This window comes from Arabidopsis lyrata (assembly GCF_000004255.2).
Source record: "Arabidopsis lyrata subsp. lyrata unplaced genomic scaffold ARALYscaffold_4, whole genome shotgun sequence".
NCBI lineage: Eukaryota > Viridiplantae > Streptophyta > Magnoliopsida > Brassicales > Brassicaceae > Arabidopsis > Arabidopsis lyrata.
The window spans coordinates 16777680-16799253 of NW_003302552.1; the positions used below are offsets into that span (position 1 = coordinate 16777680).

Consider the following 21574-nt stretch of genomic DNA (forward strand, 5'->3'; position numbering starts at 1 on the left):
CATGCTTCCTGCAAACGGTATACAAAATTACAAACACACAAGTAAACAAAACTAGATGATGATTTTGAGATTTTTCTACAAAACTCAACTGAGATTTATGTGACTTAGAACAATATTAGAATTGCATATTCAAGAACTCCTAGCAATATGTGCTTATCTAGTTTTCTAAAAGCAAATAGTCTTATTTTCACTTAAGATATTTATTTTCCTGTATGAATAAAAAATATCAGTTCACAAACCAGTAACTGAAGTTTTTCCTCTTAATAAGTTACATATTACATAATTACTATTTGTTGCTTATTTTACGTTTAGTCTAATTCTCAGTCACTGAAAACATAAAACCTAAACAAACTCGAGGAATCAGCTTAAACTAATCTGGAACTTGTTCACAAATGCGGGTACCTTATGGGTTGCTTGGATAAATGGGAACATTTTCTTGAGGAAAAGTTACTGGACTCTCGAGGATTCCCAAAGGCTCTGCAGGACCTTACAAACTATGAATCGTTTGAAGCCTGTTGTTATTAACTTTTTGCGTTGTCAGGTGCGAAATGGTCTACACGCTTCTTTCTGGTTTGACCATTGGAATGTGCATGGTCCCTTAATAAGCTACATTGGTGTGAATGGGCCGAGGGATTTACGAGTAAGGAGAGAAGCTCTTGTTGTTGAGGCAGCAAGGAATGGAGGTTGGTGGTTACCGGGTGCTCGGTCAGAGGCGCAACAACAGCTAATGATCACACTCACAAGTCACAACCATCAACCCTTCGACTATCTCAAATGGGTATGATATTTATCTATGGCGTCGTTTGTCAGGAACTTTTGCTGAATTCTTCTCTTCCAAAGAAACTTGGGAGCAGCTACGAACTCACTCTCCTTTGGTACCATGGAACAAGGTTATATGGTGAAAAATCAGAAAATGGTATAAGATTTAACCTTGTACCAAAAAAAAAAAAAAAATCGAGGAATCTTTAAATGGTTGATACTGATGAAATGATATATATATATATATATAGAGCCGGCACAGAGATTATGAGGGCCACAAGCCCAAAAGGACTTTAGGGCTGTTTTTTTTTTTTGAGTAAAAGAAAAATATAAATGATAATGAAAAGAATCGAACTCATTACCTTGAGTATACTTTCGGAAGGCTTTACCGCTAGACTAATGAGATATTTTGATAATTTGAGGCCGATAAAATATATATAGACTAGCGGGCCGCAAGCACATGGCCGAATATAGACTAGCGGGCCGCAAGCACATGCTTCAATAGCCTGTGCTTAGAGCCGGCTATATATATATATATATAAAACAAACAAAAATACTTTGACCTTCTAAATTTCACATAATAACACCTAATTGATCAAATTCCAAATAAAAACAAGTAAACAACCAATTTGTATATACATCAAACCATAAACAAAACACGATCCGAACGGAATCAGACCGGGTCATCCCATGATCCGCATGTTTTTACACCAGCAAATTACCAACATACCCTCTCTTTTCATTTTAAGTAACTGATGTAAGTGGGCATTTCATGTAATAATGTCCAACTAAAATATTTTTTTACTCCAAAATATTTCCCATTCAATAGTATAGATACGAGACTTACTGTATAGTATATTTATTTTTAGAGAATTTATAGAAACTAACCTTCAATTCAAAAAGAATTCACAAATTAACTATGAGTTACAGTTACAGAGTCCGAGTCACCTATGCCACTATGTGGGAAAAATCAATCTGGCGTGCCACCTTATAATCTGAGTGCCACCATAAATGTGATATCCCCAAATTACCCTTAATGAAATTAGGGCGAATTGGTACGGAATAGTACAACTTGGTACAACTTGGTACAACTAAGAAATAATAATACAACTGGTACAAATGAGAGATTGTATGATAACTGGTGCAAATGGTACAACTGAAATATAATAGTACAACTGGTACATCTATATATAAATATGAACAATTGGTACAAATGGTACAACTGAAATATAATAGTACAATTGAAACAACTAGTACAACTAACATATGAATAGGGACAACTAGACAACTGGTACAACTGATACATAAATAGGGACAACTAGACACTGATACATAAATAGGGACAACTAGACAACTGGTACAACTGATACATAATTATAAACCCTAGCGCCATCATCGTCTCTTCTTGCTTTGTTCATTGTCCACCGCCGCCGATTCTCTTCCGCCACCAATTCTCCTCCACCACCGATTCTCCTCCACCACCGATTCTAAGCCGATTTGGAGAAATCTAGATCGGGATTATTGTTAATCTCAGATCTGTGAGAAAAACGAAGATCTATGGATCTAGAATGAGAAGATCGAAGAGAGGAAAGAAAGATCCATGGAGAAAAAGAGATTTAGAGTTTTGTTGATGGTTAGAAGAGGAAGAAGAGATAGATTTCGAAAAATCTAGAAGAAGAAGAAGAAGAAGAAGAAGAAAGAGATGAAGGAGGAGAAAAGTGAAAGATTTCGAAAAATCTAGAAGAAGAAGAAGAAGAAAAAGAAGGAGATGAAGGAGAAAGAGATGAAGGAGAAGGAGGAGAGAAGCGTGAAAGTGGAAGAGAAGAAGAAGAGAAAATAATTATGTTGTTAGGTTGGCAATGGCAGGGTACGTAAATACTGAATTAGGGTAAGGGTTTTTTGACATTTACTACAGATTTTATATTAAAAGAAAAATAAAAAATATAATAAAAAATAGGAGTGGCATAAACGATTAAAATTCTTGAGAAAGTGGCATTAGTGACAAAAATTCTGAGTTACAGTACCCTGTCTGTAACATGTCAGAATGGCTGTGTAATTACGTATATGTCCTTTGTAACACGCTTTTTTTTCGAATTACATGTGATAACATAATATATCTCTTTTTATCATGTATTTTTCTCGTACTACATGTTATTTATAAAGAACACATAGTATTTTTCGAAAAAAACATTATATTCAGTGTAATATCTGTCTTTATCATGTTATTTTGTAATAATACACGTGTTTTATTAAGATCACATGTGAATATCTGTCTTTATCATGTTATTTTGTAATAAAACACATGTTTTATTAAGATCACATGTGATTTCTTTTTTAAAAAGATGATTATTTTTTAGTATTACACGATTTTTTTTAAGATTACATGTGATTTCTTTTAAAAAGTTACTATTCAGATTAAATTTTCCATGTCAATGTTTTTTCTTAAAATAACACTACGTAACAATGTTTTTTTCTTAAAAATTCACTATGTTTTTTAAAATATCATGTCTTTTAGTTAAATATAACATGCGAAATTTAAATGTTACATGCTATTTTGAAAAATTTCACGAAACTGTCTTATTTTTTTATATCCATCGACAAAGTTCTTGTAATTACTATAACTTACAAGGATAAATTCGTATTTATCATACCTCTATCCCACAAGAAAAAGAGTTAGTATCTAAATAAAACTGACACATCGTTAGTTTCTTAATTTTTGTGTAGAATTTGGCTATTTGCTAATATTTCTTTTATTTTTATTTCCCTTAAATATAAATAAATTTAAAAAGTAATTCAAAAGTTTAAAATTAAAAGAAGACGTTGTGATTTGTAATAACCGCACTTTTTTTTCTTTTCTTTCTTCTCTTGCTCTTAAAGAAAATTTTCTCTTGCTCGTCGCAATCGCCGTCTCTCTCAGCCTTTTCTTCCACAAGATGAAACCGGTTTTGTTAAAGAAGAAGGTGAAGGGGAGTCGAAGCGATCGGACGAAGAAGGTGGGAGTGGTGCTCTGCGATTTCTGCGGCAGCAAGAGGTAGATCTCACAATCTAGGGTTCCTCTGTTTTCTAGGGTTAGCTATTTACAGGGCAGTTAGATCTCAGAATCTGACTAAATAGATTATCCTCTAGGTTCTAAGCATGATTCTCCTCCAGTCCTCTGCTTGTAAAGATCAAACCAACAGTTTAACCTAAAACCTGACTTGTTCGATCTATTTCCAGACACGAACACAAACAAGGACATGATGATGATGATGATTCACTGGTTTGTATATATCCTCTACTCTTTTTAAGTCGGGAACCTTTTTATATTTATCTCACATAATTGTTCTTACCCTACCTAGTCTATGGAGAGCGAGCTCAAGATGTTACGGCTCATTCATTCACTTGTTGTTGTTTCTTTCCACTGCTTCTCATCATGTTAGCTCTGATCCCCTCCCAGGAGAATGAGTGGTAAGGATTTAGAAGGTCTGAGTTTCGCTGAGTTTAAAAAACTGAAAACCCATCTGGAGGAATCCACGCTCGTTGTGGAAGAGGAGATGTCAAAGCGGCAAGTCATTGTGGAAGAGGATATGTCAAAGCGGCCTCACCTGCTCAAAAACAAGAGGGAGGGAGGGGATGTTGAAGCTATGATGACAAGCTCTAGAGAGAAACAGGATGATGCACAGTCGCGACTGCAGGTAGCATACGAGAGGCAACGAGCTGAATCCCCGCAGAGCGAGTTGGAGAGATTATGGCTGTGGAAGGAGTAATAAAACTTTTCACTTTGGTTGCTCGCTCACAGGAGAATGAGTTGTAGAGGGCTGGGCGATATGACTTTCTCCGAGCTGTGTCTACTGCAAACTCAAATGTGGCAGGGATTGATTCGAATGATGTCTTTTTCTCCCCTCTGATTAATCCATTTTTAGTTTGACTTCATTTTTTTGTTATTTTCGTCTCCCTTGTCTAGTTTCGGACTCAAGTCTGTCTCTTTAGTTTGATTATGTCGGATTTTGTTATAATCTTTTCATCTATGGATAGTTTAACTCTGAACCGTATAATGTCAATTACACACAAGTAAAAATTAATCTGGCTCATCACAAAGTCAATGCTCCGTTGACTTATCTACTTCCTTCTTCTCTTCTTGCTTTCCATGTCTTATCAAATTATTAAGTCCGGCATGAAATGGAAAAATCTGACAAATGGTTTCTGTTAAAATACAATCATAATGGACATAGCCTAACCGTAGAAAGTTCGAAAATCCGCATTGGGATTTGGCTTCTTGAATACAAAGTGAAGTGAACAATAGCACCACAAGTCAACGTTTTTACCTGGAGGCAAAACTAGTAAAACATTCTTGCAGAACAATGAGCAGGACGCCGAGAACCCCTTGTGCAAAGAGATGTAGTACTATTCAGAACGAATCATTGCCACTGACTAGTAGTATCACTCGTGGAGAATGTGGTGAGGAAGAGTGCAGCATAGGCCTGGGCAAAATAACCGGAACCGAAAATCCCGAAAAATATCCGAACCGAATCCGAACCGATTTTTAAAAATACCCGAATGGATCCTAGACCTCCTACCTGAACCGAACCCGAACCGAATCCAATACCCGTAGGTACCCGAATACAAATATACACCTAAATATATTAGTTATATTTATACTTATAATATCCGAAATACCTAAAATTACAATCATAAATCCGAATATACTAGGTATTTTTGAGTAATTCGGATACATTTGAATATATTTGGTTAAAAAGTAACTAATAATTTAGTTTTCTTTTGGGTAATTTTAGTATTTTTAGACATTTCTGGTTATATTTGGGCAAAGAGTAACCAATGTATTTTTGAGAAATCGGGTATTTCGGTTAGATTTGGGTATATACGAGTAAAAAATCCGAACCCGACCCGAACCCAAAAATTTTTTGGGTATTTTTGGTTATTTTCGGGTATTTTGCTTTTTTATTAAAACACCCGAACCGACCCGAACCCGAACCAAACCAGAACCGAATTTTTAGAATACCCGAATGGGTCTCGACCCCCTATCCGAATAGATCCGATACCCAAAAAAAAGAACCGAACCCGAACGGATACCCAAATGCCCAGGTCCAGCACATGCTCAGAGAAGGTATTAAATCTGCAAGGAAAACAGTATTGCAGAGATATTTTATCCGTTAAAGTGTACATGGTGATTTTCCTGATTTGTAGCAGCAACATGTGTCATCCTTGAAAGAGAACAACGTCTACGTAAACCATGTGACAAAGAAAACGGAGAGAGAAATCACAGAACCTAAGCAAGCACAACCAGCAGCTGAAGATGCAGTATGGAAGTTGTTATGAGAAGCAATATGTAGATGCAGTTTCTCCCAATCTTTCCTCGCCATCTTGACACCCTTTACTTTGTCGAATTTCCCTCAAGCAGCTCTGGTACCTACTTCCAGAAAGCGAGATATCATATACTAGCATGAAACCAAAAATACCATCAACAAGTAAATAAGGCCATTATAATGAGACCAAACACCCATTTGTGTTTGGCCCACTGTTTGCCTACAACAAAATTAGATTGAGAGCCATATAACATTAGTGATCAAAGTCATGAGTAATACAAAATTTACCTCATGAATAAAGAAAAAAACAATGGGAACTGTTTCAATATATCCACTGCACTGAAAGAAGTTAAACAAATTTATAACTCAGATTCATAAAGCCAATTCCATACCGTGGAGAGCAATCCTGGCCCAGTATGTTTGGCAGTAAAATTTTCATCCTCAAACTTGTCCACTACCATCATTCTGCAGAGAATATTTAACATATTAGGTATCCAGTAAGAAGAGAAGAAAAGAAGAGATACAGAAAGAACACAAACAAGAGAAAAAAAGCCCAGAGCCAGTTGAGAACCAACAGAACTAATTACTTGTGAGGATTATTTTAGATGTAAAGGGTACCGACCTTTAGAAAATCACCACTATGAATCATAAAATCCTTGATGAAACTGACAACAAAAGGCTTTGCTACAGGAAAGTGAACCACTGATTTGCTATTGTAGCTTTAACACCAAACAAAATTTGGTTTCTTTCAGGAAAGGTTTTTTACTTAAACACCAAATAGAAAGAAAATCTAACAAATTGTTTTTGCTAAAATACAAATCATAGCTTCTATCATAGTTTTTTTAGTTCGGCACTAATATGCTTTCACTACATTCCCCCTTAAGCAGAAAAGTTCTTTAAGGAGTGTTTTGGCCTTTTGGGTGAGGGTTAAAACATTTCACACCGCCCTGCACTCCGTAAGCTTAGGCCGGTTATTGGGTTTGGTAGCCACATTCTCAATCTTTTGCATCACCAATAAATCTTCCCCAAGCACTCTCTGTATATCAAAAGAAGAATTTGCAATGAGTCAAACAACACTATTACAGATTATGCGCACAAGGGTTCATGACTTGATGGCTCTTCCTCAACTCTATATGGCTTTTAAGTTTTTTCATGTTAGACGATCCCAGTTATAACTTATAACCACAAAGGGAGAACTAAGAATGGAAGAAAATTTAAAAGCTTAATGTGTATGTGAAGAGAGGACATACCCCAAAGACAAACTTGTTGTGCATTTTGCACATGTGATAACTGCAATGCATAAAGCAAAGGTAATTAGCTTAAATTATAAGATTTTATGCCCAACCAGCAACTAAATTATCTTACGTTTTCTAAACTCTTTAAAGATTTATATAATAGTTTAGCATTATGGTCAAAACACAAGGCATCCAACGCTCAATGTTTGCATTATCTACATATTTGTTTCAATTTAATCTGTCTCATTTCACAAACAAATAAGGCTATTATGATGAAACTGAAATTACCTGGCACCCATTTGTGTTTTGCCTACCACAAAAGAATGAGAGCAATAATATTAGTGATCAAAGTCGTGAGTAGTGCATCAAATATAAAGTTTGGCTCATGAACAACAAAAAGCTCGAGGGGAACTGATTCAATAAAATTTTCATGGAGAGCAATCCTGGCTCAGTAAAATTTTCATCCTCCATAAACTGACACGCATCCACTACCATCATTCTACAGAGATCTAACATAATAGGTATCCAGTGAGAAGACAAGAAAAGAAGAAATACATTAAAGAACCAAGAACACACAGAAGATATATAAAAGCCAGTGCCAGTTAAGAACCAACAAAACTAATCACTTGTTCAAAACAACAAGTAAAGGGTACTGACCGACCTTTACCACTTTGAATCATAAAATCCTTGATGACCCTGTGAAACTGACATTCTTTGTAACCAAGAGGCGTTCCAACCAAACAAACAAAGAAGATTAGATTAAATACCATTTAAATGGTACTTAATCTAAATTTATATATTTAAATATAAATTACAACAAAAACATTGCATTTAGATAAAACTAAAATTTTAATGGTACCATTTAAGTTTTCTTTACTAAAATGTTAAATACAATATCACATCAATTGTTTTGTATATATACAGTATACTAAAGAAACTAAACAAAAACAAAATCTAAAACTCAATTAACTATTTCAAAAATATCAATTGCCCAAATTCGTTATGTGATTGCTTTCCAAGTTTTTTTTATTTCAAAACAATGCAGAAAAATGCAAGGAAATTCATTTGTTCAGCGCATGAAACAAATTATAGAAAAGAGACACAAACATCCAAAGCTAATAATTATTAAATTTTACAAACTAAAAAGGCGGTGGGAATAATTCGCCAAAAGGTGCTCTCAGACAACGAATCGATGATCTAGATTCTACACACATCCATGACATTTATTTAAAGAGGCGAGAAATGAGAGATTTGATATTAATGTCATAAAGATACTCAAACCTAAAGTTGGTCTAATGTTAACATAAAAACGACATCAACTCCATAATAAGCAAATAGAAGACTCTATGTCAAGATAGAAGCTCCCAAGCCACTTAGTGAGAGACTTTCTCCTCATTCCTTTTTCTTGGCCAAACGAACAGATCTCCTCAGTTCCTTGTTCTCATCAGTAATAGGCTTACCATAAATCTTCACTACATGCTTGCCCTGCTCTGCCTTGCAAAGTTGTTCCTCTAGTGGTCTTCTCATTTGCTCCGATAAACTCATCAAAGCGTAAGTTATCTGAGAATCAAGCTGGACCACGTCATGGTAGCAGCTCATACTCTCAATACCTCTACCGTTCATTCTCCTGTGATGGTGACAAAAAAAAATTAACCCAAATGAAAAAGCATAGACTGTTAGAAGGAATAAGAACAAGAATTATGCTTATTACTCGTTGTAAATCCTTAATCTCTCGAACTCCTCTGCAAGGATTCAGATTTTCGTCTCTCGAATTCCCTCTCCATTTTCAGCTGCAAGAATTAATAACAGAATCTGAGGCAAGAAGAAGGAGAGGAGCAGAAGAGAGTATAAATTCACGCACCAGTGTTTCTCCCGTCTTTGTTCAGGGTTATATACACAAGAGAAAGTTCAAATTGGTATAGTGATACAAAAAAAAAAAAAGCAACTGCAGCAAGACAGGTAGAGCAAAAAAGTGATCTCTCATAAAACCTGATTTTGGTTTACAAGTCGAAGTTTCATATCTGATTTACACAAGCACTAATTCAACAAAAGAAAACCCTCTATTTTTTCGTTTTACCTGCTAGTAGAGGGAACCGGAATACTCGTAGCAACATCCTCAGCTTTATTCTTCTTCTGCAAAATCATGGTAGGTAGACTGGAAAGGGTAAACCTAACTGAACTAGCTAATTTTATGAGTTAAAAAACTTTACCTGTTTGCTTTCAACTTGGTCTGGTGGCATTATCTTATTCTGGAATAATAGTCAAACAAAATTTTTTCAATAATAGGAGAAGGAAGTCCCTGAATGAAGAAGTTTCCTCACTATTTGGTCCATGACAATGCGTTTGACATTCCCGAGATGACTTGTAAGTGCTTGCAGCTCAGTGAAGCTCGCATCGTCGTCTCTACCAGTCATCCTCCTGATCAGGGATCGTAATCTCATGACTTCTTTCCGCAGCTGCAAGCAAGAACATAGAGGCAAGCATATACATAGAAATTCATATGATGATGAGAAAAATTGTTGCCAAGGAAGTGAGATATACATACATACCACTGTTTCTTCATTGTCTTGATCCTGTAGACTTTGTTCAAATCCGTATCTGGAAAAAGGTTAAAGACGGTCTTAAGATTAAAGTGGATGATACTATTGGCTCAAATTTACATGATCTCTGTTTCAAGCAAGCCCCGCAATAACTAATCCCAATTAGGAGAGTTTACTCTAAAATCATCCGTGATCATGTTCTCGGATTCCGATTCCAGGAACATGAGATCTACCTGCTGCTGGAGAATTCGCAGGAATTGCATGGCACTCTCGTCGTCTTCTTCATGATATCTTTTCCCTTCATCTTCAATCTTAACCCTATCTCTACCCCCAATGTGGGCTTTTTAGCAAAGTACACACTTTTATAAAAATAATTTGAAAAATAGGTAGTTTTTTTAGAAATTTGTGAAATAGATACTTTTTATTTCTTTTGTGAAATAGAAGTGGTGTGTAATAGACTAAAAGACAAGAAAGAAGTCAAATACCATTTTACCCCTTGTCTTTTGTGAGTTAGCTTTTTGTGTGGGTTCAAATCTTTTATATTATTGGATCAAATTATATTATATCATTACTTTTTTTTTTCTTAATCTTTTTGGTTTTCTTTTTTTAAAAAGAATCTTAAAAAAAAAAGATGACTTGTATATATTCTGCTATCAATTTCGTACACCAGCATTTTAAACATAGTTTTGTACACTAACTTGTACACCAAGTCATTAAGTACATCGATTTGTCTTATATTTGTAAATTGAAGTAATTATTGTTTATAATATTAATACAAACACGATTGTAATATAAACCAAAGGTTATACTAAATATAATAGTGTACACCATCATGTACACCAATGAATATGATGGTGTATACCATTAAATTGAAATAATGTTTGTACATTTCTACGTAGTGTACACTAACATTTGTACACTCCTCTGTACACCAATCTCGTAAACTATTGTGTAAATATTGTTTTATACATTATCATTTGACAAAAATAGTTCTTTCTTTGTATGTGGTGTACAAGTACAAAATAGGTGGGTGTACGATATTGTAGACTACACACGAGATGGTATATGGTGCGACATACTATCTCATCATTTTATGTACACCATATTTTATATCATCTCCGTACACCATCGTATTATGTACGTGTACACCTCTATCAATTGTCGTTTGTATATCACCTTGTATACTGTTTACATATTGTATACCACTTTTACATTACTAATATACATTAGTTTTTATATTATCACCGTACACTACAATTTGTACACCATTTTTTACTATTGTGTACACCGACGGATTGAGATTAAATTAAAAAAATGTAAAATATAGCAAAATTGAAATTTTTAGATTCACTTAAAAATTTTAAAGATTAATATGTTTATGTAATAATTTTTTATGAAGAATTTTTAACAAAACAAAACAAAATAAAAGTATTTAAGTTTAAGTTAAAAGAAGAAAGAGAAAAAATAATAGTTTTGTCTTTATCTTGCTACATAACAAAACAACAAAAGATATATAAGTCATTTACTAAAATCTCTATTAGAGAGAAAGTTGTATTAGAGAGGAAAGAGAAAAATGTATATTCTTCTAATTTCTAAAAAAAACTACCTACTTTGCAAATTATTTGTTAAAAAAGTGTCTACTTTACATAATTTCTCACTATGTAGCACGTTATGTAAATGTCACTTCCTTTTTGCCTTTTATTTTCTTTTAAATTTGGCCCAAATCCAATTTTTTAACTCTTTGAGGCCCAAACACCTTTGCTGAAACCCTTCAGTTCGGTTCAAGATATTTGGGTTTCAGAAATCTCTATACTTCCTTTTTCAACCAACAATCAGGCTTCTTATGTAGTTTTCTCCACAGAATATGAGATGAAGGATATAACAATCTACGCTAATGATATTATTATCATTACATTGAATGTTTTGTGGATTTTTGTGGGCTTAGAACCTATAGATTTTAGCGTAGAACCTCCTAGTATTCAAAAAAAAAAAAAAAAAAAATTTAACCATCTAGATATTAGCTATAATAATCAAACTACACTAAACCAAATAGGTACGCTCTCTAATAAAAACACTTCTTTAGTTCCGTTCAAGAGAGATCTAAAAAAATTTCAAAGTAAAAGAATACAGTACTCGAAGCTGGAAAAGAACTTTGAAAACTGAAGAGTAGAGGAGAAGAACAAGACTGACGCTTGGAGGTGAAAATGGATCTGTGTTTTTGGACTAAAGATGAGTATATTTTTTAGTTTGTCGGGTTCATTTAGTTTTAAAATCCGAATGACGTAAGACGCCGTGTAATATAATGTGCGTTTCAAGTCTACAACGATGACAACATCATTTGCTATCTCGGATAACGGTAAAATTGTGATTCCTTTTTAGTGACTCATTTTGACATGGATTAACTTCAATATGACTAAAAGAATAAAAATGTGGGCTTTCAAGGGAGACTCATTAGCGAAGAGACCCATGGATGTATTCAAAGAGTTTGTTATCCCATCCACAAACTGTGACGCAAGAGCAATTTGAGCCATATCATCAATAGTTGCTACCTTGTTGTCTTTGATATACCTTCTCACGACACGACCAGTCTTGAAAAAAAAAAAAACGCATAAGTTCAAAACTCAATTAAAAACCATTACAAAAAAGAAAAAGAAGAAAAATTAATTTCATACCGTTGAGGCAAACCACTGGCATTTGTGTACCCATGGCGGTCATCACTAAAAAAATGAATCGCATTGATTGAGTTAGTGGTATGAGTAAAATGGAAAGCCTTTGTTGTCCTCGTTCGGAAAGATCTTTCCCGAGCATTCTCATTTATTTGAAGAATGAAGAAACACAAAGTAAAAGTTTCAGGAAAATCAAAAGTATGTCACAAGAAAACCAAATGAAAATCACATGTATGTAAAAGTTTCAGGAAAATCACAAGTATATCGCAGGAAAATCACACTAGAAATCACAAAGTGTGTCATAATAATTGAACAGAACCTGTTGCCCATAAACCAATCTTAACTTACATGCTAGATTCACAAAACTGGATCTTATTACTAAATGAATAAAATAAAATTTATCAGGCATGTGTTTCCAATCCATAGATTTATTCATCATACATGTAAACAAATTCATAACATGAAATATGTTCTCTCAAAATTTTTAAAAAAACACCTTACGTTTGTCTATACTCTATAAAAATCTGAGCTTTAAAAAACAAAAATCTGAACTTTAGAAAACTATAACAAACTAGAGCGGCGAGGAATCTTTGCAATCAACACCATCAAAGCTAAAATCAAGTAAATCTAAACGAGATTGAATGTCAGAGAAGATGGAATCAAAGCAAAATCAAGAGAAATCGAGCTTTGATGGCTCTGATACCATATTACAGACTAAAGAGATTAAGATCAATCGAGAAAAATTTGTTGAAGATATTTTCTCATTATTCACAAGTAAACTTAACCATCTAGCTATTAGCTATAATAATCAAACTACACTAAACCAAACATGTACACTCTCTAATTAAAACACTTCTTTAGTTCCGCTTAAGAGAGAATCTAAAACAATTTCAGAGTAAAAGAAAACAGTACTCGAAGCTGGAAAAGATCCTTAATAACTGAAGATTAGAGGAGAAGAACAAGACTGACGCTTGGAGGTGAAAATGGATCTGTGTTTTTGGACCAAGGATGAGTACATTTTTTTGAACATTAGAATTGCCTTCAAGTACTCCTAGCTATATATGCTTATCGAAAGGTACGCAGATAAATGGAAGAATGAAAGTAAGAAAAAAAAGAAAAAAATGAATATTAATAATATATTATTCCAATTTGGAAAGTGTAGTCTTATTTTCCCTTAATATATTTATTTTCCTGTATGAATAAATATATCAATTCACAAACCAGTAACTGAAGTTTTTCCCCTGATTATGAATTAAGAAACTTTTGGAACCAAGTTCAACTTGATATAAAAGAAGAACAGTCGGTGAAAAAGAAAGCCACAAAAGAAAAGAATATTTATAAGATTTTTTTTTTCCCCAGGAGGAAAATGTTCTATGTATTACCCTTTTGTCCCCACCCCCAAATTACATATCCTTCTTTTTTTTTTTTTTTTTTTTTTGGTTTCACCTCTATTCCAATCCCTGCCCTATTCAACAAAGAAACAAAATATAAAACCCCCCACCTAATCTGACCCAAAATTCCTACAGAAACATGAGAAAAGGAAAATTAAAAGCAAGAAAACTTGGCACCCTCTTGATTTGCTGCATTAAGTCAAAAGAGGCTAATCTATAAGGAGAGTTTTTATCTGTTGTCTTCAAATTGTGCTTTTTGGCCTCAAAGGTACTTTCCTGATGACTTCCAGATCCTGCTTCCTCCAAGTGCTATCACTAATACAGTGCAATCGTCGTGATACTTTCTTCTATCTCCTTGCGGGATATCGAGAAGTTCATGAAAATCCATTCCTGTTTTTAAAACAATCAATCTCCAAACCATATCGCACAGATATTCAGTTGTGTATTAAAAAAACGAAGTTTTATCTACCAGCTTTCTTGGCTGCACGGACTAAAAGTTCCTGTATAACATGTTGAGCAGGATCTCCATCTGGAAACTTCTCCATGGCAAGAGCAACAACTTCCCCATTGCTCAAGTATTGGTACAATCCATCAGATGAGAGAACCATAAACTGATCATTCTCTGTTAGCCGGTAGTGACGAAGGGAAGGTGTGCATGATATGTATGGATCCGTACCAATGTATTCGTTTCTAAACATTTCCAGCAAAGCATCGTTCAATTTTGGCTGCAAATTCACTTTCTTTATGAGAATTACGGAATAATGGATATTTCGATTATCAGGTGAAGATATTATTATTGCCTAACCTGCTTTAAGAATCCCGCTCCAAACGCTCTGGTCACCTTAAGCCGTCCTTTCACCCTGTCATTCACTATGCAATGGTTGTCATCTGGGTGCTCGTTTTTTATTCTTGTTACTTCCTGAGTTCATCAATGGAAATTATCATCTAACAAGAACATTGCGAGAAGCAAATATGATCTAACCAAACATTAGCAAAAGGAGCCTGAACTGATCCTAAGTATCTTACAAATGCGGATAAGATGGGGTCATGCAGAAGCAATAATCTCGTCAAGAGCACTCCAAAACTACTTAACAGATTACACTGTATATTCCTAGATAACCAGAGATCAAGCAACTGCAAAAAAGATAAAGGAGAGAGTTTCGCAAGGTCAAACTTACATCCTCGATGCTCGTGCTGTGATCTGTTGTTAGCTGCAGAGCAACCAGTTTCGTTTGCGGCAGAGGAGTTTCGTTGTTCACTGTACTATCGCTACCATCCACAACCAAAGGCTCTTTGTTTTCAACGTCTCTGTCTACATCATTGCGTCTTTCTTCTACTTTTTCTGATGTCTCCACACTCGCACCCGTTTCTTCAACCTGATATTGTGCAACAAGAGCCCTACTATCCCCTATGTTCATTATATACACATCATCATCTCTCATCAGTGCAACCAGTAAGCACGAACCCATCAATGCAAGCTCGGGATTGGTGTCAAGAACCTTATCAGTCATTTCTAGGAATGCTTGCTCTGTGGCTTCAAGACCATTTGACATTGCCTTTAGAACCAACTCATGATCAACCGTACCCGCCTTTCGTCTCTTCCTCCTCTTATCAACCCGTTCTTCTACTCCAACATTATCTACCTCCTCATTTTCATTCTCCTCCACACCAGACTTCCATGGGAACAACTTCCTCCCAGAAATTCCTTGTTTAGATAAACCCTGCTTCAATTTTGACAAGAGCAACCATCTTTTACTTCCCACAGACGCGGCATTGCCTGCACTGATAGCATCATCCACTGAGAATGCAAACCTATCAGAACCTGATAGATCTAACGCATCCTCTGCTTGAGCCTCTGCAAGAAGCTCCCATAGCCGTTTCCTCTCCTTGACTTCCACCACCTCTAATGAAGAAGAGGTCAATCTCTTTCCCATCTCGTCTTCTTCCTTGTCTGTTGCTGGACAGCTCGAACTTGCCATTTCGTCGACTTGAGCCTCAACTTTACCTCGTTGCTCTAACTCATTAGGAACTGTTGAATTATCATCTTCTTCATCCAATTCCCAGAACAAACCTTGTAACTCACTGTGAACAGCACGGTAGAGATTAGCCATCAAAAACTCCGGCGCGTCGGGTCCGTTGAAACCGTCGTAGATTCCAGCGAAAAGCCATCCTTGCTTCTCAAAAACAGCTAATTGCACTCTGTCCTCTCCTGCCTTCCCCAATGCCCACTGTAAATCGTTCTCTCCGGAAGATGCTGCCATGGCTTCGACGTCGGGTCTCACAATGTTCTCCTTCTTAGCACCGACGACGAAATTCGACACCGGAAGAACCCATGGCCGTTGCTTCTTTTCCCCACCGAAAATCGGGTGCCATGAAAGGCTCTTCTTCTTCTTTTTCCGTCTCTTCTTCGAGTATACACCACCGAGCGGCGCCGAGAAATGCACGCCGGCGGAATTAGATCTCGAAATCGCTCCGGCCGACGGGTCTAAGGGACCTGAAGTGGCTCCTCTTTCGATTGGACCCGACATGAAGAGACCCGACCGATCCGGACCAGGCTGAAGCGGGAGAGCACTAAACGACGAGGTTCCTTCAAAGCCATTGGCATTGACAACACTGCTCCGAACGCCGCCGCCGAAGCTGCTCTCAGTGGCATCGTCGTAAATATCTTCTAGCTGGAGGACAGTTTTGGAATTCGAAGTGTTGGCGCTAACAGAAGCACCAGAAATCGCTCTAAACCCGGTGTGAAGCTGCTCGGATGATCCGGAACCTCGGATCCGACCCGGTTCATGCGGAGGAGATAACCGGAAAGAACCAGAAGGAGAAACGAATCGATCGGAAGGAAACGGAGAAATGAAGCGATTAGAAGAAGGAACGTAACAGTAAGAATGGCCTAAAGTCTCATCCAACGGCTCACAGAGAGACTCAATCGGATCGGAATGAGTCGGATTCGCCGCCGATGAGTGACGACGGCGGTTACGGTGACCTTGATTGAAGCAAGGTAAGACGGAGGAGAATCCACTTCCCATCACATTTGATTTTCTAACACTCCTTTTTTTTTTTGCAGATTGCCGGAGAAAATCTTTCTAAGAAAAAACAAAAAATTTCTCGGCGATTTTGAATTTGGGAGGTGAAAAGAAAAAAAAAATTGAAAGAGAGAAAAAGAGAGAGAGCGAGAGAGACTTTTGTCGTCTTTCTTTGGGATTTAAATATGTTTTCTTTTTAAGCTGAGACGACTTTAGTGGTTTTGAATTAGCAGAAACATTGACTCTTTTTTTAAACCTTTTTTTTTTCCTTGGCTTTTTCTTTGCTCGATTACGTAAATACCATCAACATTCTCTCTTAATTACAAATTACCCTTGTAATATGCTTAACCCCTTTTTAAACTAAGCCAATTATTATTATATGAAGTATGTGACAAAATAAAAAGTAATATTTCCTTCCGTTATATTTTATAAAAATTCTTAGAGGTTTCTTGTGTTTCAATTTTTCAAAAGAATTTTATATCAAATTTAGTTTCAGTTTAATGTTTTGTAAAATTATATTGTGTTTTCAATATTCATTGAATATAATTTTTTATATTTTCATTAAATAATTAATCTTTGTGATCTAATCTGAAATATATATATATATATATATATATATTTTAAACGAGAGAAAAAGAGGGAGATTTTAAAAAAATCAACTTGTTCGCATATAATCAGTGATATTACAGTAAACTATACAAATATACAATAGTGCTCGTTTTCTGTCGATCACAGTTACTTCTAGACTCTTTATTGTATAAAATCATAAAGTCGAGCTTAGGAATTATTTTTGACTTTAGTAATCAACTTGCTATAATTAGAAATTTATAATAAACTCGATGTGTTCACATTATTAACTTTTTTACACCACGAGACATCGCGTTAATAAAGTTTTGAACTAATAATTACTTGGATCAATAGAATACAGATTTTATTTTATTTTATTATAGAACTAAAAATTAATCTGAAGAAAAGAATCTCTTTTCGAAAAATTATTCATCACTTTTTTTTTTGGTCATAGAGAAAAAAAAAGGAAAAGCAAAGGGGAGGGTCAAAATGGAGAAATCGAGGCTCGGGTTTAAAGGATTCTTGTATTAACGAAGCTTTTTGTCATTTGCTTTGTTCGCGCTCATCGGGCTCTGGGACATGAGAAATGGACATTTATATCCTTCGTGTTTATTTTTCATCTTGCATAAAATTACAAGATAAATAGCCAAAATAATAAAAAGTTATGAAACAAAATAACCACTAACAAACTAATTAAATACAATAGAATTATTTAAAATAATTATCATATTAACAATATGAAAATTTGAACATTATAATTTTATATACAGCAATCTTCAATACACGAATGTTTTACGTTTTTGATCATGTAATTTACCCATACGCTAAGTATTTTGGTAAATCCCTCACGTTACAATATATTCCATCAACTTTTGTCATATTTATGAAAATATTATTTTCAATACACGAAATTATTTCCACTATAATGATGTGTTCTAAAAAAACTAAGCCAATTTCAATGAGGGCAATTCTCACAAATAAATTCACCAAAATTAATGCTATTATTTACAATCGTTATTTTAAGGTATAACACATATGAGTACACATACTTTTATGGCAATTTTCAAACGCAGTTCTTTTTTTATGTCAGTTAGCATACGTTACATTCATTGTTTTTGCATCGATGTTTTGGTTGTACATCGTTGAATTTATCATTGTATATTTGTCATTTGATAAACAAATCACGTTGAAGACATGAATATATGTTGTTAATAAAAGTTACGTTACTTAGAAAAGAAAAAAAAAATGAAAAAAAAGACTGATCCATATCACAGACCAAATACTTTTACAACTAATAAAATTGTAAATATTGTACTTATAACCGTTACTTTAAGATACAACACATACTTTTACGACAATTATCAAACGAAATTCATTTTTTTTGTCAGTCCGTATATGTTACATTGTTTTTAGCATCCAAATTTTGGTTTTATGTCGTTAAATATACCATTGTATATCTCGTCACTTTTATTAACAAATCATGTTTAAGACATGACATGTTGTTGATAAAAATTACGTTTCTTAGAAGAAAAAGAAAAAGAAAAAAGAAGAGATCGATAATATCACAGTCCAAATACATTTACAACTAATAAAATTGTAAATATTGTATTTACAACCGTTACTTTAAGATATCACATACTTTTATGGTAATTGTCAAATGTAATTCACTTTTTTGTGTCAGTCCGCATACGTTACATTTTGTTGTTTAGCATCCAAATTTCGGTTTTACGTCGTTGATATATCATTGTATATCTCCTCACTTTTATTAATGAACAAATCACGTTAAGACATGACATGTTGTTAATAAAAAATTATGTTTCTTCAGAAAAAAAGAGAGAAGAGATCGATAATATCATAGTCCAAATACGTTTACAACTAATAAAATTGTAAATATTGTATTTACAACCGTTACTTTAAGATATAGCACATACTTTTTATGGCAATTGTCAAACGTAATTCACATTTTTGTGTCAGTCCGCATACGTTACATATTGTTGTTTAGCATCCAAATTTTGGTTTTATATCGTTAAATATATCATTGTATATCTCATCACTTTTATTAACAAACCACGTTTAAGACATGACATGTTATTAATAAAAATTATGTTTCTTAGAGAAAAAGAAAAAGAACAAAAAAAGAGACCAATAATATCATAGTCCAAATACATTTACACCTAATAAAATTATAAATATTATATTTACAACCGTTACTTTAAGATATACTGTAACACATATAAGTACACATACTTTATGGCAATTTTCAAACACAATTCATTTTTTTTGTGTCAACCGACATACGTTACATATTGTTGTTTTGCATCCAAATTTGGTTTTATGTCGCTAAATATATTGTTTTATATCTCATCATTTTTATTTAAAATTTGATAAATCGATGAGAGGGAGAGTAAGAACACAAATGTGTTATGAATAATTATAGTTGATTCTTTCTCATAAAAATAATTGTGAAAGTTACATTCGTTTATATAGATAGAAAAAACTAAACCTAATTTACTAATTAAGATAAACAAAAGTATAAATAATATTTTTAGAGATAAACTGAAATTTCTTAAACTTAGATATTGATATATTTTATGATATTTTTATAGCTAAATCTAGATCGTAGGTCATAATCTCGGTTGATTTTTATAAAATCACATTTAAGACATGACATGTTGTTAATTTAAATTACGTTAAAAAGAAAAAAAAAAAAAAAGCTATTCCATATCACAATCCAAATTCATTTATTCATTTGGCAAATCTTTAAGAAAAAAATAACTCTTTCACAATTTTCTTTTCTAATACCAATTGTATTTTTGGCATTTAGGATATACTAATCTGGTTTGTAAAATCTTGGTATTTGGAATTGGACATAATAGAATCCTAAGCCTTGTCATTTATTTAATAGTAGCACGCATAATTATACAACTGGAAGTCATTATATATTCATTTCACTTTGTCTTTCTCTGAATATAATATTCAAAAACGTATTAGTTTTTACCGTTGTTTCTCGTTTGCTAAATATAATGCAAATTTTTTACAAATTCACTTCAAACTACAATAATTTATATTTTCTATTTATTTATTTATTTTTTTTTTGTAATTTGAGAGATTTTATTACATCGTCATGCCAACCAATACCACATATTGTAATCATTCCACAATATTAGAGAGTCAATAACACAGTAAAAAGGAAAAAAATTATAAAAATTTTTTTTTACTAAAATATCTGCACAACTGTTGTTTTATCATCTATAAAATCAGAAGCGTTCCAATGTTTCCAAATTTCCTTGGATGCTCCATGCATAACTAAAAAAGGTAATACACTAAACGGTAGATTTATTTGCTTATGCTCTGAACCTCGTATATGAAACACGAATAAACTAACTAGAAAGCGTATTACTAGAATATCCTGCAAGATACCAATAATTAAGTCACTCTAAAAGATTTACTACTGCTCACTTGGAAGTTACACACTCGTCTCAAAACTTTTGCTTTGGTTTTTAAAGTTGAAACCTTTGGACTCAAACTATGTTGCTTCTCTTATAGTTGAAACCTTTGGACTCAAACTATGTTGCTTCTCTTATATGATGACAAAGAGTTCAACCAGTTTCACAATCGTTCAAATTGGGAACTGTCAAAAAAAAAAAAAAAATTTGGGAACTGTCTAGGTGTTGTTTTTGGTGAGAGTTAATTACAACAAAATGTAAAAGGATCGGAACCTCTCACGCGGTCTCACCACTATATTTGGAATTGGAAATTAACCGTGATTTGGATGACTTGATTTTAAAACAAATTATTTTAAATTATTTGGATGACCTAGTTCAGATGATCCAAATAGTGACGTAATAACCTGTTTTCTCTATTTTATTAAAAGAATTTTAGTTTAAACCATCATAGATTTAGAATTTGTTTGGCTAAGATTAACTTTGTAACTATTTCCATTCTGACTGGAACAATCAATTAATATGCTTTCAAAATAGATTGACAAAGAAAAAACCAAATAAGTTTTATATAATCGTTTACGGCCGCGACGACTTAACAATGTTATAAAATCGCAAAATAGATGTTTGCTCACGAATAAAAGAGTTCC

At 34.0% G+C, this 21574-nt stretch overlaps 2 protein-coding genes and 3 long non-coding RNA genes across 6 annotated transcripts; 1 reads left to right on the top strand and 4 right to left on the bottom strand.

Moving 5' to 3' along the window:
• Positions 1-4154: 4154 nt before the first annotated feature.
• Positions 4155-4935, top strand: LOC9315614. Its single transcript, XM_021029277.1, has 2 exons — positions 4155-4501; positions 4538-4935. The coding sequence occupies exons 1-2, from the start codon at positions 4200-4202 to the stop codon at positions 4644-4646; spliced, it is 411 nt and encodes a 136-aa protein (XP_020884936.1). The 5' UTR covers positions 4155-4199; the 3' UTR covers positions 4647-4935.
• A 906-nt stretch (positions 4936-5841) lies between these two features.
• On the bottom strand, positions 5842-7991 carry LOC110228846. Of its 2 annotated transcripts, none has more exons than XR_002332320.1 (4): positions 7586-7991; positions 7313-7352; positions 6026-7098; positions 5842-5872 (listed from the first exon to the last, which is right to left on the bottom strand). It is a non-coding gene; the product is annotated as an uncharacterized LOC110228846 (long non-coding RNA). The 2 variants fall into 2 exon arrangements; XR_002332319.1 differs by having other exon boundaries at positions 5848-6527; positions 6685-7098.
• A 504-nt stretch (positions 7992-8495) lies between these two features.
• Positions 8496-10146, bottom strand: LOC9317457. The gene is made up of 6 exons (XR_002332321.1): positions 10071-10146; positions 9847-9895; positions 9508-9753; positions 9159-9430; positions 9009-9087; positions 8496-8924 (listed from the first exon to the last, which is right to left on the bottom strand). It is a non-coding gene; the product is annotated as an uncharacterized LOC9317457 (long non-coding RNA).
• Positions 10147-12101: 1955 nt separating this feature from the next.
• LOC110229482 lies at positions 12102-13597 on the bottom strand. The gene is made up of 2 exons (XR_002332872.1): positions 12510-13597; positions 12102-12425 (listed from the first exon to the last, which is right to left on the bottom strand). It is a non-coding gene; the product is annotated as an uncharacterized LOC110229482 (long non-coding RNA).
• A 226-nt stretch (positions 13598-13823) lies between these two features.
• On the bottom strand, positions 13824-17009 carry LOC9317458 (protein phosphatase 2C 29). Its single transcript, XM_021029615.1, has 4 exons — positions 15073-17009; positions 14700-14813; positions 14364-14619; positions 13824-14284 (listed from the first exon to the last, which is right to left on the bottom strand). The coding sequence occupies exons 1-4, from the start codon at positions 16918-16920 to the stop codon at positions 14157-14159; spliced, it is 2346 nt and encodes a 781-aa protein (XP_020885274.1). The 5' UTR covers positions 16921-17009; the 3' UTR covers positions 13824-14156.
• Between the last annotated feature and the right edge of the window lie 4565 nt (positions 17010-21574).

Coding starts and splice junctions, on each gene's coding strand:
- LOC9315614 (XM_021029277.1), top strand. CDS start 4,200: ATGAGTGGTAAGGATTTAGAAGGTCTGAGTTTCGCTGAGTTTAAAAAA. Junction 4,502..4,537: donor AGATTATGGCTGTGGAAGGA/GTAATAAAACTT, acceptor GCTCGCTCACAG/GAGAATGAGTTGTAGAGGGC.
- LOC9317458 (XM_021029615.1), bottom strand. CDS start 16,920: ATGGGAAGTGGATTCTCCTCCGTCTTACCTTGCTTCAATCAAGGTCAC. Junction 14,814..15,072: donor ACAGCACGAGCATCGAGGAT/GTAAGTTTGACC, acceptor TGATGAACTCAG/GAAGTAACAAGAATAAAAAA. Junction 14,285..14,363: donor CCGTGCAGCCAAGAAAGCTG/GTAGATAAAACT, acceptor TTTTAAAAACAG/GAATGGATTTTCATGAACTT.